This window comes from Oncorhynchus masou, chromosome 23, assembly GCF_036934945.1.
Source record: "Oncorhynchus masou masou isolate Uvic2021 chromosome 23, UVic_Omas_1.1, whole genome shotgun sequence".
Classification (NCBI taxonomy): Eukaryota; Metazoa; Chordata; class Actinopteri; order Salmoniformes; family Salmonidae; genus Oncorhynchus; species Oncorhynchus masou.
Window position 1 is genome coordinate 51,324,511 of NC_088234.1, and position 20,039 is coordinate 51,344,549.

A 20,039-nucleotide genomic window follows, 5' to 3' on the forward strand; every position below is an offset into this window, starting at 1 on the left:
AGCCGCAAATAACTGCATACCAAGTAGGAGTACAGTCAAAAGCAAGAAACGCCCACCGAAAGCAAACATCCACAGTCCACACAAAGCAGACAGAGACTGAAACGCTGTTTAAGCAAAGATCAGCACAAACTAACCCAAACAAAACCATACCAGGAGAAATCAAGACCAGCCAGGAACCTCAAACCTCCACGCACTAGAGCGCCGAAACAAAGCAACCAAGACGACCAGACAAAAGAGAATGATAACGCTGCCACTGTCTGGGGATGTGTGTCAAGACAGCCCCGGAATGGAGAGATGGAGTGAGAGAGAGGGCGAGAGAGACGAAAAGAGACTTTAAAATGATCTTTAGTAAAACTAAAATGGCAACAAAGGGCATTGGGAAATAGGAGAGCACTGACACTGAAGCGGCAACGTCAGGTATATTCACTCCTCATTAAAAAGTAGTCCACACAGCTCCACCATACACGTTATGAAGTTAAAATGCACAAAATAGATTTCCAAACCATGGCCTGACGAGGAACCTATTCTGGAACACACCTGAACCACAACACAACCATTATTCATCAAGCCCAGGGCTTCTGCAATGTCTCTCTGGACATGTTGGTTGTTTGATGCAAGTGTGTGTGTGTGTGTGTGTGTGTGTGTGTGTGTGTGTGTGTGTGTGTGTGTGTGTGTGTGTGTGTGTAGTAGTTTGAGAGTGACGGCGTGTTACTGTGGTGAATGGTGCAGAACCGCTGCAGCCTGATGGACTTTTTAACAGTCTGATACACACACACATACACACACACACACACACACACACACACACACACACACACACCTCTCTAAAAGGTTTTGTCACATAGGGAAGATCCTAAGCTGCCTGCCACACAGAAGTGTTTCTTCCAGAGCTAAATTCATCTGACAGTCAGGGAAAAGTCCCTTCGTTTGAGCTGCAGACCTGCAGAACGAGCGGCACACACACCATTTTCACACACACACAATTTTCACGCCCTCTGGAGTCTACTAGATTGTTGGGGAAAGGTCAGTGCCAGTGTTTGGGAGCCGATGTGTGGCTGCACGCACACACACACACACGCACACACACACACACACACACACACACACACACACACACACACACACACTTATAGCTGATGAGAGGACTACTCAGAAACAGTGATCTCACACTAAAGCTACCTCTCTCCCTCTGTGTTTTGGCTATTCCTACGTTAAGTGTGAAGTGTGAATTAAAAATGTGTTTTTGTATATCTCATCTCCCCCGAGACAGCCTCGGAGAGTGGGGTCACGGATCAGCCTTTATTGACGGCGAGCAATTAGGGTTAAGTGCCTTGCTCAAGGGCAGATTGACAAATGTTTTTTTTTCCCACCTTGTGGACTTGGGGATTCGAACTAGAAACCTTTGGTTACTGGGACAACGCTCTAACCACTAGGCTACGTGATAGGCTCAGAGCACTGCTAGTGAACGCAGACCTGTTTTCCTATTTTGTTCTTATTATAAAACACTACTCGGCCACTTTGCATAAAGTAATTGGATTTATGGCTTTTTACACCCAATCCCAGCTCGACCGCAGAGGGGGGTCATGGAAACGTTAATACAACACCGATTTGGAGACTCTTTGGTGTGTGTGTGTGTGTGTGTGTGTTTGTCTTTATTGTGACGCTTTGTGTGTGTGTGTGTGTCTGTGTTTGCGTCTGTGTATGTATGTATGTATTGCAATGCTGTGTGTGTGAGAGAGCGATGCTATCTCCCTCTCGCTAATACTAACTTCAGCGCTGGCACAAAGGGCAGATACGTGGTCCTTCGCTCCCTGTCTGTCTGCGAGCGATAAAGTTTTAATTAGTAGTTTTTACACAAAAGGCTTTAGAAATGCTAATCTATTGGCTTTGCGGGAACAGAGCAAACGCAGTTTGAGTCAGTCAACAGTCAAAAGACCAAACGAGGTCGACGCTGAGCTGACTGTGGTTGGACCACTCACACATACAAATAAAAAACGAAGCTGAATTTCCAGTGTGTAACTATTTTTTCCAGGGTGGGATCAGGTTGTGAGCCTTCAAGATATGGTCCATACACAGTGGGGGACTGGGGGTTGGGAAACTGTCTCAGCTCTTCCTCCTACTCCAGCAGTGTCAATCCAATATTGATTAGCCTCCCAGTGGCTATGCTATCGATCCACGGCCTGCTACACCCCCCCCCCCCCTCCCTCTGGCAGTTGTTAGTCACAGGATGCTACTCGTTTGGGCTGCCTGTGTGTGTACGCATGCATTGGGTTTGGCTGTTAGTCAGAGGATATGGCTCCTTAGAGCGCCCTTCACACCATTTGCTCAACTCACTCCCATCGACCGGAGATGGCACATGGTGTGACATGTGTGTGACGTCCGTCTCTCTCTCTCTCTGTGTGTGTTGAGTCTCATCTGCCTCCCAGAGCCAATCCCCATCCAGATGTGCTGTGCCCCTCTCTCCCTGATAAAGTACCACTGTTACAGTAGCTGACAGACACACAGACACACAGACAGACAGACAGACAGACAAAGACCACGCCGCAACTTCCGATGCAGGGAACATCACTTGTTCTCCTTTGATATTTTATTCATGGCCTGAAAAGAAAACATAAGCTTCCGCTCTGATGGGAGGGAGACGCCTTGCTGTTTGGTGAGGGGGAGAGAAACAGAGAGTAAGAGAGGGGGAGGGGGAAGAGAGGGAGAGAAACAGCAACTGATAAAGAACAGAACAGCTTGTGAGTGATAGATTGAGTGGAAAGGAGAGACAGAGGGACTATATGCTACCACCCACTACCCCAGAGGCTGTCTATGCCCAAGGCAACACACCTGTGTGTGGAAATCACAACACTGCAGTATACGCTCCTACCTCAACATGCTACTGCAGTGCAGTGTGTACATTTGGTCTCTCCCTCCCTCCCGCTCTCTCCTTCCCAATAAAATCCACCTCCTCAACACCCCTCCTTCCTCCCTCACATTCACACATATGTATCACACACACACACACACACACACACACACACACACACACACACACACACACACACACACACACACACACTGCAGGTGTCACACTGGCTTTGCACTCAGCCAGAGTTCAGCCAATGAGAGAAGACACAGAGAGGCCAGCAGATGCTGCTAGGACAGAATCATTGCTAGAGCTTAATTACAGCCCACAGGCGGTGGACATACAGAGAGGGGGAGGGTGACACAGAGAGAAAGGAGGGAGGAAAAGAGTACAGACGGCACGAGAAAGGGAAGGGGAGAAAGATGAGAGGGGGTGGGATGGAGAGCTAGAAAAGAAAGAGTGAGACGTGTGTGCGGGGGTTGAGTGTGTGCGCGTGCGCGGCGGGAACGCCACAGCTTACCCAGGCTTCAACAGCGACAGGAGAGTCTTAATGATCATCCTCCTCGGTAAGCTGCCAGATGCAAATAAGTTCCCAAACAGCATCCAGATGTTATCCATTACCCAGCCTATACAGCTGGGCTTATACGGTCTTATCTAGTTGATCACCACATCAAAACATTATCTCGTGCCTATCTGCGAGTGCTACCCAATGGAAAAGCATCTAAACCCGAGACCGTGCAACTCACGAGAACAGCATAGCCATGGATGTCACTGCACCCATATCTCACCATCTTATAACAGCCATTAGAAACTGGGTGATTCGAGTCCGGAATGCTGATTGGCTGACAGCCGTGGTATATCAGGCCGTATACCACGGGTATGACAAAACAGTTTTACTGCGCTAATTATGTTGGTAACCAGTTTATAACAGCAATAAGGAACCTCAGGGGTTTGTGGTATATGGCCAATATACCGCAGCTAAGGGCTGTGTCCAGGCACTCCGGGCCGCGTCATGTCCAAGAACAGCCCTTAGCTGTAGTATATTGGCCATATACCACAAACCCCCGAGGTGCCTTATTGCTATTATAAACTGGATACAAACTGGAGCCTTATTGCTTAATTATACCACATCTCCCCTCTCTCTGGATCATCTAAAAGACCGAGATACAGAATCTCCCAGTAGATGCCGAGTTAGGCGAGTCGGGCTTGCTCGGGACGGCTGAGTGGACTAGGCCTCTATATATCAGGGTTTTAAGTAGGCTATTTGTACAGCTGCAGGATACATGGGATATGGTGCAATGCATAGGATCTACCCGTACGTCATCTGTCTGAAAACACTTGATATGCCTAGCAGCTACATCAACAAATATGTAGGCTATATTGAAATGGGAGATGATGGCACTTGCATTGTGAAGTGTCTATGTTACTATTGTGATGTACCTTTAGGGTTAGCTATGGAAAAGAGGTAGCCTTAAACATGTAAACGGTTATTGGTGTGTGATTGATTTGTCGACAAATTCACATTTCATTCACATGAAAAGTTGGAAGTTTACATACACCTTAGCCAAATACATTTAAACTCAGTTTCACAATTCCTGACATTTAATCCAAGTAAATATTCCTAGTCTTCGGTCAGTTAGGATCACCACTTTATTCTAAGGATGTGAAATGTCAGAATAATAGAGAGAATGATTTATTTCAGCTTTTATTTCTTTCATCACATTCCCAGTGGGTCAGAAGTTTACATACACTCAATTAGTATTAACTTCCAGACTGATGTCTTGAGATGTTGCTTCAATATATCCACATAATTGTGCCTCTATGCCATCTATTTTGTGTAGAGCACCAGTCCCTCCTGCAGAAAAGCACCCCCACAACATGATGCTGCCACCTCCGTGCTTCCCGGTTGGGATGGTGTTCTTCGGTTTGCAAGCCTCCCCCTTTTTCCTCCAAAAATAACGATGGTCATTATGGCCAAACAGTTCTATTTTGTTTCATCAAACGTGAGGACATTTCTCAAAAAAAGTATGATCTTTGTCCCCATGTGTAGTTGCAAACCGTGGTCTGGCTTTTTTATGGCAGTTTTGGAGCAGTGGTTTCTTCCTTGCTGAGCGGCCTTTCAGGTTATGTCAATATAGAACTCGTTTTACTGTGGATATAGATACTTTTGTACCTGTTTCCTCCAGCATCTTCACAGGGTCCTTTGCTGTTGTTCTGGGATTGATTTGCACTTTGCGCACCAAAGTACGTTCATCTCTAGGAGACAGAAAGCGTCTCATTCCTGAGCTGTATGAAGGCTGCGTGGTCCCATGGTGTTAATACTTGCATACTATTGTTTGTACAGATGAACATGGTACCTCCAGGCATTTGAAAATTGCTCCCAAGGATGAACCAGACTTGTGGAGGTCTACAATTATTTTTCTGAGGTCTTGGCAGATTTCTTTAGATTTTCCCATGATGTCAAGCAAAGAGGCACTGAGTTTGAAGGTAGGCCTTGAAGTACATCCACAGGTACACCTCCAATTGACTCAAATTATTGTCAGTTAGCCTATCAGAAACTTCTAAAGACATGACATCATTTTCTGGCATTTTCCAAGCTGTTTAAAGGCACAGTCAACTTAGTGTATGTAAACTTCTGACCCACTGGAATTGTGATACAGTGAATAATAAGTGAAATAATCTGTCTGTAAACAATTGTTGGAAAAAGTACGAAGTAGATGTCCTCACCGACTTGACAAAACCATAGTTTGTTAACAAGAAACTTGTGGAGTGGTTGAAAAACAAGTTTTAATGACTCCAACCTAAGTGTATTTAAACTTTCGACTTCAACTGTATATACACAGCGCTTCGTGTGATGGTGTGAAATGCCATGCACTGTGTAGCTATATGACTGTATATGAAATCATATTTAAAGCAGCATGAGGTTGTTTCTAAGTCCCATCTCTAAGACAGAGGATGTACACACCTCCATCCTCCATTACCTTGAGCTCCTGCTGCTTTGAGAGGTACAATTACTCTAAAAGCCCCTACTCTCTCTATCCTTCCTTCCATCCCCTCCCTCCCTCCCTATCCTTCCATCCCCTCCCTCCCTCTCTATCCTTCCATCCCCTCCCTCCCTATCCTTCCATCCACTCCCTCCCTATCCTTCCATCCACTCCCTCCCTATCCTTCCATCCACTCCCTCCCTATCCTTCCATCCCCTCCTCTCTCTATCCTACCATCCCCTCCCTCTCTATCCTTCCTTCCATCCCCTCACTCTCTATCCTTCCTTCCATCCCCTCACTCTCTATCCTTCCATCCATCCCCTCCCTCTCTATCCTTCCATCCCCTCCCTCCCTCCCTATCCTTCCATCCCCTCCCTCCCTCTCTATCCTTCCATCCCCTCCTCTCTCTATCCTTCCATCCCCTCCCCTCCCTCCCTATCCTTCCATCCCCTCCCTCCCTCCCTATCCTTCCATCCCCTCCCTCCCTCTCTATCCTTCCATCCCCTCCTCTCTCTATCCTACCATCCCCTCCCTCCCTCTCTATCCTTCCTTCCATCCCCTCACTCTCTATCCTTCCTTCCATCCCCTCCCTCTCTATCCTTCCATCCCCTCCCCTCCCCCTATCCTTCCTTCCATCCCCTCCCTCCCTATCCTTCCTTCCATCCCATCCCTCCCTCCCTATCCTTCCATCCCCTCCCTCCCTCCCTATCCTTCCATCCACTCCCTCCCTCTCTATCCTTCCATCCACTCCCTCCCTCTCTATCCTTCCATCCACTCCCTCCCTCTCTATCCTTCCATCCACTCCCTCCCTATCCTTCCATCCACTCCCTCCCTCCCTCCCTCCCTCCCTCCCTCCCTCCCTCCCTATCCTTACTTCCAGCCCCTCCCTCCCTCTCTATCCTTCCATCCCCTCCCTCCCTCCCTATCCTTCCATCCATCCCCTCCCTCCCTATCCTTCCATCACCTCCCTCCCTATCCTTCCATCCATCCCCTCCCTCTCTATCCTTCCTTCCATCCCCTCACTCTCTATCCTTCCTTCCATCCCCTCCCTCTCTATCCTTCCATCCCCTCCCCTCCCTCCCTATCCTTCCTTCCATCCCATCCCTCCCTCCCTATCCTTCCTTCCATCCCATCCCTCCCTCCCTATCCTTCCATCCCCCCCTCCCTCCCTCCCTATCCTTCCATCCCCTCCCTCCCTCTCTATCCTTCCATCCCCTCCCTCCCTCTCTATCCTTCCATCCACTCCCTCCCTATCCTTCCATCCACTCCCTCCCTATCCTTCCATCCACTCCCTCTCTATCCTTCCATCCCCTCCCTCCCTCCCTCCCTATCCTTACTTCCAGCCCCTCCCTCCCTCTCTATCCTTCCATCCCCTCCCTCCCTCTCTCTCCTTCCATGCCCTCCCTCCCTCCCTATCCTTCCATCCCCTCCCTCCCTATCCTTCCATCCCCTCCCTCCCTCTCCTTCCATCCCTATCCTTCCTTCCATCCCCTCCCTCCCTCCCCATCCTCCCTTCCATCCCCTCCCTCCCTCCCCATCCTCCCTTCCATCCCCTCCCTCCCTATCCTTCCATCCCATCCCTCCATATCCTTCCATCCCCTCCCTCCCTCTCTATCCTTCCATCCCCTCCTCTCTCTATCCTTCCATCCCCTCCCCTCCCTCCCTATCCTTCCATCCCCTCCCTCCCTCCCTATCCTTCCATCCCCTCCCTCCCTCTCTATCCTTCCTTCCATCCCCTCACTCTCTATCCTTCCTTCCATCCCCTCACTCTCTATCCTTCCATCCCCTCCCTCCCGCCCTATCCTTCCTTCCATCCCCTCCCTCCCTATCCTTCCTTCCATCCCATCCCTCCCTCCCTATCCTTCCATCCCCTCCCTCCCTCCCTATCCTTCCATCCACTCCCTCCCTATCCTTCCATCCACTCCCTCCCTATCCTTCCATCCACTCCCTCCCTCCCTATCCTTCCATCCCCTCCCTCTCTATCCTTCCATCCCCTCCCTCCCTCCCTCCCTCCCTATCCTTACTTCCAGCCCCTCCCTCCCTCTCTATCCTTCCATCCCCTCCCTCCCTCTCTATCCTTCCATCCCCTCCCTCCCTCCCTCCCTATCCTTCCATCCCCTCCCTCCCTATCCTTCCATCCATCCCCTCCCTCCCTATCCTTCCTTCCATCCCCTCCCTCCCTCTCCTTCCATCCCTATCCTTCCTTCCATCCCCTCCCTCCCTCCCCATTCTCCCTTCCATCCCCTCCCTCCCCCCATCCTCCCTTCCATCCCCTCCCTCCCTATCCTTCCATCCTGTCCCTCCATATCCTTCCATCCCCTCCCTCCCTCTCTATCCTTCCATCCCCTCCTCTCTCTATCCTTCCATCCCCTCCTCTCTCTATCCTTCCATCCCCTCCCTCTCTATCCTTCCATCCACTCCCTCCCTCCCTATCCTTCCATCCACTCCCTCCCTATCCACTCCCTCCCTCCCTCCCTCCCTCCCTCCCTCCCTCCCTCCCTCCCTCCCTATCCTTACTTCCATCCCCTCCCTCCCTCCCTATCCTTCCATCCATCCCCTCCCTCCCTATCCTTCCATCACCTCCCTCCCTATCCTTCCATCCATCCCCTCCCTCTCTATCCTTCCTTCCATCCCCTCACTCTCTATCCTTCCTTCCATCCCCTCCCTCTCTATCCTTCCATCCCCTCCCCTCCCTCCCTATCCTTCCTTCCATCCCCTCCCTCCCTATCCTTCCTTCCATCCCATCCCTCCCTCCCTATCCTTCCATCCCCTCCCTCCCTCCCTCCCTATCCTTCCATCCCCTCCCTCCCTCTCTATCCTTCCATCCCCTCCCTCCCTCTCTATCCTTCCATCCACTCCCTCCCTATCCTTCCATCCACTCCCTCCCTATCCTTCCATCCACTCCCTCTCTATCCTTCCATCCCCTCCCTCCCTCCCTCCCTCCCTATCCTTACTTCCAGCCCCTCCCTCCCTCTCTATCCTTCCATCCCCTCCCTCCCTCTCTATCCTTCCATCCCCTCCCTCCCTCCCTATCCTTCCATCCCCTCCCTCCCTATCCTTCCATCACCTCCCTCCCTCTCCTTCCATCCCTATCCTTCCTTCCATCCCCTCCCTCCCTCCCCATCCTCCCTTCCATCCCCTCCCTCCCTCCCCATCCTCCCTTCCATCCCCTCCCTCCCTATCCTTCCATCCCATCCCTCCATATCCTTCCATCCCCTCCCTCCCTCTCTATCCTTCCATCCCCTCCTCTCTCTATCCTTCCATCCCCTCCCCTCCCTCCCTATCCTTCCATCCCCTCCCTCCCTCCCTATCCTTCCATCCCCTCCCTCCCTCTCTATCCTTCCTTCCATCCCCTCACTCTCTATCCTTCCTTCCATCCCCTCCCTCTCTATCCTTCCATCCCCTCCCTCCCGCCCTATCCTTCCTTCCATCCCCTCCCTCCCTATCCTTCCTTCCATCCCATCCCTCCCTCCCTATCCTTCCATCCCCTCCCTCCCTCCCTATCCTTCCATCCCCTCCCTCCCTCCCTATCCTTCCATCCCCTCCCTCTCTATCCTTCCATCCCCTCCCTCCCTCCCTCCCTCCCTATCCTTACTTCCAGCCCCTCCCTTCCTCTCTATCCTTCCATCCCCTCCCTCCCTCTCTATCCTTCCATCCCCTCCCTCCCTATCCTTCCATCCATCCCCTCCCTCCCTATCCTTCCTTCCATCCCCTCCCTCCCTCCCTCCCTCTCCTTCCATCCCTATCCTTCCTTCCATCCCCTCCCTCCCTCCCCATCCTCCCTTCCATCCCCTCCCTCCCCCCATCCTCCCTTCCATCCCCTCCCTCCCTATCCTTCCATCCTGTCCCTCCATATCCTTCCATCCCCTCCCTCCCTCTCTATCCTTCCATCCCCTCCTCTCTCTATCCTTCCATCCCCTCCCTCCCTATCCTTCCATCCCCTCCCTCACTCCCTATCCTTCCATCCCCTCCCTCCCTCTCTATCCTTCCATCCCCTCCTCTCTCTATCCTACCATCCCCTCCATCCTTCCTTCCATCCCCTCACTCTCTATCCTTCCTTCCATCCCCTCCCTCTCTATCCTTCCATCCCCTCCCCTCCCTCCCTATCCTTCCTTCCTTCCATCCCCTCCCTCCCTATCCTTCCTTCCATCCCCTCCCTCCCTCCCTATCCTTCCATCCCCTCCCTCCCTCTCTATCCTTCCATCCACTCCCTCCCTATCCTTCCATCCACTCCCTCCATATCCTTCCATCCACTCCCTCTCTATCCTTCCATCCCCTCCATCCCTATCCTTCCATCCATCCCTCCCTCCCTCCCTCCCTCCCTATCCTTACTTTCAGCCCCTCCCTCCCTCTCTATCCTTCCATCCCCTCCCTCCCTCTCTATCCTTCCATCCCCTCCCTCCCTCCCATCCCCCTCCCTCCCTATCCTTCCATCCCCTCCCTCCCTATCCTTCCATCCATCCCCTCCCTCCCTATCCTTCCTTCCATCCCCTCCCTCCCTCCCTCTCCTTCCATCCCTATCCTTCCTTCCATCCCCTCCCTCCCTCCCCATCCTCCCTTCCATCCCCTCCCTCCCTCCCCATCCTCCCTTCCATCCCCTCCCTCCCTATCCTTCCATCCCGTCCCTCCATATCCTTCCATCCCCTCCCTCCCTATCCTTCCATCCCCTCCCTCCCTCCCCTCCCTCCCTATCCTCCCTTCCATCCCCTCCCTCCCTATCCTCCCTTCCATCCCCTCCCTCCCTCCCCTCCCTATCCTTCATTCCATCCCCTCCCTCCCCTCCCTATCCTTCCTTCCATCCCCTCCATCCCTATCCTTCCATCCCCTCCCTCCCTACCCTTCCTTCCATCCCCTCCCTCCCTATCCTTCCATCCCCTCCCTCCCTATCCTTCCATCCCCTCCCTCCCTATCCCTCATCCCCTCCCTCCCTATCCCTCATCCCCTCCCTCCCTATCCCTCATCCCCTCCCTCCCTATCCCTCATCCCCTCCCTCCCTATCCTTCCATCCCCTCCCTCCCTATCCTTCCATCCCCTCCCTCCTTCTATACCCTTGCTGGATTGTTGTATAACCGGATTCAGTGTGTGGGAGTGCGGAAGATTAGTGTGTGCAACCATTTAGAGAGAGAGTGAGTGTGTGTGGTATTTTTATGTCTCAGTTGAGGGGAGGAGAGAGACAGAGCGAGGGAGGGAGAGAGCGAGGGAGGGAGAGAGCGAGGGAGGGAGCGAGAGAGAGCGTAAGGGAGCGAGAGAGAGCGTGAGGGAGCGAGAGAGAGCATTTAGGGAGCGAGAGAGCGTTAGGGAGCGAGAGAGCGTGAGGGAGCGAGAGAGAGTGTGAGGGAGCGAGAGAGAGAGGACAGCGCGAGGGAGTGCGAGAGAGCGCGACAGGAGAAAGAGAGAGAGACGGGAGCGCGCGCGAGAGAGAGAGACGGGAGCGCGCGCGAGAGAGAGACGGGAGCGCGCGCGAGAGAGAGAGACCGGAGCGCGCGCGCGAGAGAGAGACGGAGCGCGCGCGAGAGAGAGAGAGAGAGAGACGGAGCGCGCGAGAGAGAGAGACGGAGCGCGCGAGAGAGAGAGACGGGCGCGCGCGAGAGAGAGAGAGACGGGAGCGCGCGCGAGAGAGAGAGACGGGAGCGCGCGCGAGAGAGAGAGACGGAGCGCGCGAGAGAGAGAGAGACGGAGCGCGCGCGAGAGAGAGAGAGACGGAGCGCGCGCGAGAGAGAGAGAGACGGAGCGCGCGCGAGAGAGAGACGGAGCGCGCGCGAGAGAGAGACGGGAGCGCGCGCGAGAGAGAGACGGGAGCGCGAGAGAGAGAGAGACGGAGCGCGCGAGAGAGAGACGGAGCGCGCGAGAGAGAGACGGAGGGGCGCGAGAGAGAGAGAGAGAGACATGGGAGCGCGCGCGAGAGAGAGAGAGACGGAGCGAGAGAGACGGAGAGCGAGAGAGAGAGAGACGGAGCGCGCGAGAGAGAGAGACGGGAGCGCGCGCGAGAGACGAGCGGGGATTGCGAGAGAGAGAGACGGGAGCGCGCGAGAGAGAGACGGGAGCGCGCGAGAGAGAGACGGGAGCGCGAGAGAGAGAGAGACGGAGCGCGCGAGAGAGAGAGACGGGAGCGCGCGAGAGAGAGAGACGGGAGCGCGCGAGAGAGAGAGACGGGAGCGCGCGAGAGAGAGAGACGGGAGCGCGCGAGAGAGAGAGAGACGGGAGCGCGCGAGAGAGACGGGAGCGCGCGAGAGAGAGAGACGGGAGCGCGCGAGAGAGAGAGACGGGAGCGAGAGAGACGGGAGCGAGAGAGGCAGGAGTACAGGAGCGAGAGAGAGAGACGGGAGCGAGAGAGAGAGACGGGAGCGAGAGAGACGGGACGGAGAGAGAGAGACGGGAGCGAGAGAGAGAGACGGGAGCGAGAGAGAGAGACGGGAGCGAGAGAGAGAGACGGGAGCGAGAGAGAGAGACGGGAGCGAGAGAGAGACGGGAGCGAGAGAGAGAGACGGGAGCGAGAGAGAGAGACGGGAGCGAGAGAGAGAGACGGGAGCGAGAGAGAGACGGGAGCGAGAGAGAGACGGGAGCACGCGCGCGCGAGAGAGACGGGAGCACGCGCGCGCGAGAGAGACGGGAGCACGCGCGCGCGAGAGAGACGGGAGCACGCGCGCGCGAGAGAGACGGGAGCACGCGCGCGAGAGAGACGGAGCACGCGCGCGAGAGAGACGGGAGCACGCGCGCGAGAGAGACGGGAGCACGCGCGCGAGAGAGACGGGAGCACGCGCGCGAGAGAGACGGGAGCACGCGCGCGCGAGAGAGACGGGAGCACGCGCGCGAGAGAGACGGGAGCACGCGCGCGCGAGAGAGACGGAGCACGCGCGCGAGAGAGACGGGAGCACGCGCGCGCGAGAGAGACGGGAGCACGCGCGCGAGAGAGACGGAGCACGCGCGCGCGAGAGAGACGGGAGCACGGGAGCACGCGCGCGAGAGAGACGGAGCACGCGCGCGAGAGAGACGGGAGCACGCAGCGCGAGAGAGACGGGAGCACGCGCGCGAGAGAGACGGGAGCACGCGCGCGAGAGAGACGGGAGCACGCGCGCGAGAGAGACGGGAGCACGCGCGCGAGAGAGACAGGAGCGCGAGAAAGAGTGAGAGATGGAGATTAACAATCTTTCAGCGTATTAACACACACACACACCCTTGAGCGCATATATAGAGTATACAAAAAGAAACACACAAGAACAAGCGCACGCATGCACACACACACAAACATTTGTCTACAACGTCCTCAAACACACAACTATCTCCTTGACACTGGGTCCCATTGACAGCTGGAGCCCAGCTGATAAGCAGAAGTGAGGAACAGAGAGAAGCAAGTGAACTGCAAGTACACTACATGCTTCCCCATACACGCATCACATAGACTGACACTCCCAGTGGTCATCGCACAGTCTGACAGACACACACACACACACACACACACACACACCTCAATCAATCTGCACTCAGACTGCAGGTCAGCACAGAGGGCACATTCCTCTGCTTTCTGATTCCCAGCATGCTTTGCCTTGAGTCTGGGGCTCTGACGGGATCGTGTGGGGTCAGAAAACGACACACTCGCTGGGTCACTCACTGTGGCATCATTAAAAGTGTTCAAATACAACTGTGGCTAACTGGTGTGTGTTCAGTAAAACTACTGGATCACTCAGTGAGTACTTTTGGGAGGATTTGGATCCCTGTGTCTGCCGTAAGAGGACTGAATGTTCCATGAGAGTAGTTTATGTTCAGTTAAGACTATGAGTAGCGTTCAGGCTTTGTTCAGTGTGTGTTGAGTAGTGGATGTTCAGCAACAGAACTAAGGAATGCTCCGTGTGTGTTCAGTATAGCCTTGGTACAGTACACAAGGGTCTTCGTGGCTGTGTTATTCCCTGTGGGCAGCCAGCCCCATCATCAATGTATAAACCCAGACACACTACCCTATTCCACAGGCCAAGGAATTATTCACACACTGGCCACTAGAGCTGCATTTCTCACCAAGTCCTAAAGCCACTCCACAATAAGCTCCACAAGGACGTGCACACATGAACACACATACATTACCTACAATGACCCCAAACTACTGTGACAGAACATGCATAATGAGCACCTGCTCACACACACTGTAAATGTCATATCACCACAACCCCCTCTAGCAAGGCTTTCCTCCAAGGGTCTCTATACACGCTTCATCTTACCTTCTCAGAGGAGCTTGGTCTGTTCACTTTCTCCCTCCCGCTTCATCTGACCTTCTCAGAGGAGCTTGGTCTGTTCACTTTCTCCCTCTCCCTCTCCCTCCCCCTTCATCTTACCTTCTCAGAGGAGCTTGGTCTGTTCACTTTCTCCCTCCCGCTTCATCTTACCTTCTCAGAGGAGCTTGGTCTGTTCACTTTCTCCTTCCCGCTTCATCTTACCTTCTCAGAGGAGCTTGGTCTGTTCACTTTCTCCCTCTCCCTCTCCCTCCCCCTTCATCTTACCTTCTCAGAGGAGCTTGGTCTGTTCACTTTCTCCCTCTCCCTCTCCCTCCCCCTTCATCTTACCTTCTCAGAGGAGCTTGGTCTGTTCACTTTCTCCCTCTCCCTCTCCCTCCCCCTTCATCTTACCTTCTCAGAGGAGCTTGGTCTGTTCACTTTCTCCGGGTCCTTTTCTCTCTTCTTCTTCTCTCGTTCCTTCTATCAACAAAGAGACACTGGAGGTTAGGTCAGCAACGTCAAGGCATACAAGACGACACCCGGAAGGGGAACATGCAGCGGGCGCATGCAGTCTAACAAAATATACACAAAACAAATTAAACAGGGTTTGAAAAAAAACGCCGTAAATATAGGTTTGACCCCCTGTCCATTATGACACAGTTACAGACGCACAGCAAGACTGATTCAGCTGCGCTCTCACAGACGCACGTAGAAGGTCGTGACACCTTCTCTTTCCGCCGACCTCTTGTGGAACAATTTAGTGTCATTATGAGCAATCAAAATCTCATATGGAGTTATCGTCACGTCTCTTGGTAATACAAGCTTGCTGCTTGTCTGTGGGGTGTCAGTGTGCTTAGTGAGGGGAAGTGGGCTGGTGCCTTGGTGCTCTACCAGCCTCCATCATTCAGCCATTCAACCTCTTTACCACAGGATTGATTCGGGATAGAGATATCTCCTGTCATCCCTAACACACACACACACACCACACACCACACACCACACACCACACACCACACACCACACACCACACACCACACACCACACACCACACCACACACACACACACACACACACACACACACACACACACACACACACACACACACACACACACACACACACACACACACACACACACACACACACACACACACACACACACACACACACCACACACACACCACACACACACACACCACACACACACACACACACACCACACACACACCACACACACACACACACACACACACACACACACACACACACACACACAACCCCCGCACACACTACACACTCACAATTTGTGTACTTGAGGGGAAAGTAATGTATGTGATTAAGGGGCTATTGGAAAACCATTAGAAGAAAGAGCACCACAGCACAGCAGAGCCCAGCACACACAAAGAACCAGTACACACAAAGGACCAGCACACACAAAGAACCAGCACACACAAAGGACCAGCACACACAAAGGACCAGCACACACAAAGAACCAGTACACACAAAGGACCAGCACACACAAAGAACCAGCACACACAAAGAACCAGCACACACAAAGGACCAGCACACACAAAGGACCAGCACACACAAAGGACCAGCACACACAAAGGACCAGCACACACAAAGGACCAGCACACACAAAGGACCAGCACACACAAAGGACCAGCACACACAAAGGACCAGCACACACAAAGGACCAGCACACACAAAGGACCAGCACACACAAAGGACCAGCACACACAAAGGACCAGCACACACAAAGGACCAGCACACAGAAACAGCTTTTAACAACACCGGGTGGCACGACGGCAAAACATCAGACCTCCTGTCTGTTCTTCTCAGCAGCCTGTGAGGCGGGAGAGGTAGAGAAGGCAGCGACATCAGAAGACTTCTGCCCGGAAGAAAGATGGAGGGAAGGAGAGAGAAAAAAGGGACGGGGTAGAGAGAGTGGTTAGAGGCACGACAGGGAGAGAAAGAAACAAAGAAGAAAGGAGGTTGGCAGAGGACACGAGAAGGGAAAACAGAGGGAGTGGGGAGGGAGAGATGAAAAGAGGAGGGTTAGTTGACATCCAGTAGTGGATGCTGGGGTGTTTTTCCTACCCAGCCTAGTAGAGTCGGAGGAAGAGACAGTCAGCACATTCGCCAGAAGGTCACACACACTCCCATAAGATATAGAAGCAGATGAAAACTCATATGGTGAATGATTTGAGCAATCACACACACGCCTTAGGCTAGAACAATCCTGTGTGTGTGTGTGTGTGTGTGTGTGTGTGTGTGTGTGTGTGTGTGTGTGTGTGTGTGTGTGTGTGTGTGTGTGTGTGTGTGTTTGAAACAACAAAGGCCTTTTCTGCATGGGCCAAGTCAAGTGGCTGTACTTGATCACATGAGTGACAGCCCTACTCAACCCTGACCTCCCTAAGAGACAAAGGAGCCATAGAGAGAGACAGAAAGAGAGAGTGAGCACCTCAAACCCTCTACTATTTACTGCCCACTAGGCTTCTCCTAGCTTCTCTTGTCCAAACTCAGTAGGTCAGGGACTAACTGAAGGTGCACTGATAGCACATCAACACAGGGGAGCAAAACTAAGTTATCCAATCTCCCTCGTCAGACCATCCCTGCATACAGTGCTGTTTAGGCTGATAGCAAAATGCCACTAGCGTTCGTTGGCAATCAGCGTCTGGAGGTAGGCAGCGTTTGAGTTCAGAGAAAGCAAGATAGAGCGTGCATCATTTTCCAAATCTGTGTTTCCCCCCTTCTCATTCCTCCTCTTCCGCTCTCTAAACTACCTGAGGGGAGAACACACATGGAGCAAGTCTATCTAAAGTGAGTTTAGCAATTTCCTTCTCAGTTATTCATCAAACCAGCCTCTCTCACACCTCTGGATAAAAAGTAGAGTAAAAAATAAAAACATTCAGGGGATTTTCTTGAGTGAGATTTCTGTTCCATTGTTTTTTTCTTCTCTTACTTTGATACGGAGAACTGAGACCGAGAAGCAGAAGCAGCAATAACAGGCACATTTAGGATTTTGAGAGTGAGAGATAGAGAGAGAGGAGTAGATGATAGACAGAAAGAGAGAACAGAGAGAAGAGAGAGAGAACAGAAAGAGAGAGAACAGAGAGAAGAGAGAGAGAACAGAGAGAGAGAGGAGTAGATGATAGACAGAAAGAGAGAACAGAAAGAGAGAGAACAGAGAGAAGAGAGAGAGAACAGAGCTGGTGAATGAGAATAAAAGGTGTTGGCATCAGAGGAAGGGCAGGGGTGTCATGTTAGGGCTCGTACACACAATAGCGTTTTCTGGCCGAGAGTGCCGGGTTCATCTCTACAGACACCCTGCTTGATGTGATTTTACCCAGCTACTTCAGCATCTCTCGAATTGTCACAATGACATTTTCACTATATATTCGCTAGGGCCCTCAAACCCAATTCTGGACCTCTAAGCCAGTTCCACTGCATTTTCTTTATTATTGTTTCCCTCTAATCAGGGACTGATTCAGACCTGAGACACCAGGTGGGTGCAACTACTGATCAGGTAGAACAGAAGAGCAGCAGGCTCCAAGAGTTCAATACTCCTGGCCGAGGGGATAGGGGCCAAGAGTTGATTTTGGGATTTGGCACACACACAGAGACACAGAGAGAGAGAGAGACAGAGAGAGAGAGAGAGAGAGAGAGAGAGAGAGACATGAACAAAGACACACAGACAGTACTATGGCATTCATGGCAGAACAATGGGCTCATGCATGAACTGCTACATCAGATGTATTCATACCCATAATGCATCATTGTTATCTGAGTGATGGATGTTGGACTAGACAAGGGCTCTATTCTGTCTTTCACACACTCACACGCAATGTAAATTCACATATGCACAAATTAACACATACATACAGTACAAACCTTATACACAGGTGTCTACCCAACCAGAAATATTTTCAGAGCTCACACACACTCACTACGTGCCCACAACCGGCATCCGTGCAAAATGACGAGTTGTTTTTAATAATTCATTGACATATAAAAGGCAGTGTCTATGTGGTTGGCAGAGACAGACCCTAGATCAGAGTACTCCTGCTGGCAGAGCCAGAGACAGAGACAGACCCTAGATCAGAGTACTTCTGCTGGCAGAGCCAGAGCCAGAGAGAGACATAGTGAGAGACAAAGCCAGAGACAGACATTGAGAGAGAGGCGCGAGACAGAGAGAGGCGCGAGACAAAGAGAGGTGCGAGACAAAGAGAGGTGCGAGACAAAGAGAGAGATGTGAGAGTATGAGTCTGCATACATCATGTGTGTCAGCAAGGCTATCAGGCTAATGCTAGGTAGCAGGTGTGAGTCGACAGGGGGAGAGGGTGAGGCCTCAGGTGGAAAATGGGCTTTAGACAATCCGTGATCTAAGAGATGTATGGATATGCACACACACACACACACACACACACACACACACACACACACACACACACACACACACACACACACACACACACACACACACACACACACACACACAGAGCTGGGTCTGCATTTAACCCATACATACTTTTCTTCTGAGACCAGTATAAAAGTGTTCATTTCGTCAACTAATTGACAAAAATGTCAAACACCTATTTTTCAGTGGCAACTGACGAGACGATCTGAGTAAATAGACCCAGAAAAACTATAAATACATGAAAATGACTTTTTACGTTTGGGTTGATGAAAACGAGATGAGACTAAATGGCCTCTGTGACTAACATCAGACGAGTAAGTGGACAGGACAAGAGTTTTTGGAGGGATTGAGACCTTTTCAGTGTTATCTGCAGTCTGGCAGCAACAAATCAAAGACGCAAATAAGGCACACGCCATGTGGTTAAAGCTCCCGGTGGAAAAGAGGCCGATGTTTGGAGTAACTTTAATTATCGAGTAGATTCAAACAGGACCAAATGCAACGTTTCCACAGAGGACAGCTTTTGCACACACAAATTGACAGGATGGGGGGAGAAATACTATTATATTTACTGTTAGATTAATACATAACTACTAGTGATGGTATTATATTTACTGTTAGATTAATACATGACTACTAGTGGTGGGTGGTATTATATTTACTGTTAGATTAATACATGACTACTAGTGGTGGGTGGTATTATATTTACTGTTAGATTAATACATGACTACTAGTGGTGGGTGGTATTATATTTACTGTTAGATTAATACATGACTACTAGTGGTGGTATTATATTTACTGTTAGATTAATACATGACTACTAGTGGTGGTATTATATTTACTGTTAGATTAATACATGACTACTAGTGGTGGTATTATATTTACTGTTAGATTAATACATGACTACTAGTGGTGGTATTATATTTACTGTTAGATTAATACATGACTACTAGTGGTGGGTGGTATTATATTTACTGTTAGATTAATACATGACTACTAGTGGTGGTATTATATTTACTGTTAGATTAATACATGACTACTAGTGGTGGTATTATATTTACTGTTAGATTAATACATGACTACTAGTGGTGGTATTATATTTATTGTTAGATTAATACATGACTACTAGTGGTGGGTGGTATTATATTTACTGTTAGATTAATACATGACTACTAGTGGTGGTATTATATTTACTGTTAGATTAATACATGACTACTAGTGATGGGTGGTATTATATTTACTGTTAGATTAATACATGACTACTAGTGGTGGTATTATATTTACTGTTAGATTAATACATGACTACTACTGATGGGTGGTATTACATTTACTGTTAGATTAATACATGACTACTAGTGGTGGTATTATATTTACTGTTAGATTAATACATGACTACTAGTGGTGGTATTATATTTACTGTTAGATTAATACATGACTACTAGTGGTGGTATTATATTTACTGTTAGATTAATACATGACTACTAGTGGTGGTATTATATTTACTGTTAGATTAATACATGACTACTAGTGATGGGTGGTATTATATTTACTGTTCGATTAATACATGACTACTAGTGGTGGGTGGT

The 20,039-nt window shown here is 51.1% G+C and overlaps 1 protein-coding gene across 10 annotated transcripts in view; it reads right to left on the reverse strand.

Moving 5' to 3' along the window:
- Positions 1-20,039, reverse strand: part of LOC135511011 (stromal membrane-associated protein 1-like) — a 98,749-nt gene that overhangs the window by 20,569 nt on the left and 58,141 nt on the right. For 2 of the 10 annotated variants that reach the window (XM_064932445.1, XM_064932448.1), the window contains exons 5-6: positions 15,859-15,924; positions 14,448-14,516 (exon numbers count right to left, since the gene is read on the reverse strand). In XM_064932445.1, coding sequence (XP_064788517.1) covers positions 14,448-14,516; positions 15,859-15,924 — 135 coding nt within the window. Of the gene's footprint in view, positions 1-14,447; positions 14,517-15,858; positions 15,928-20,039 lie in introns of all 10 variants that reach the window. The other 8 variants (XM_064932443.1, XM_064932447.1, XM_064932453.1 and 5 more) reach the window with 5 other exon arrangements.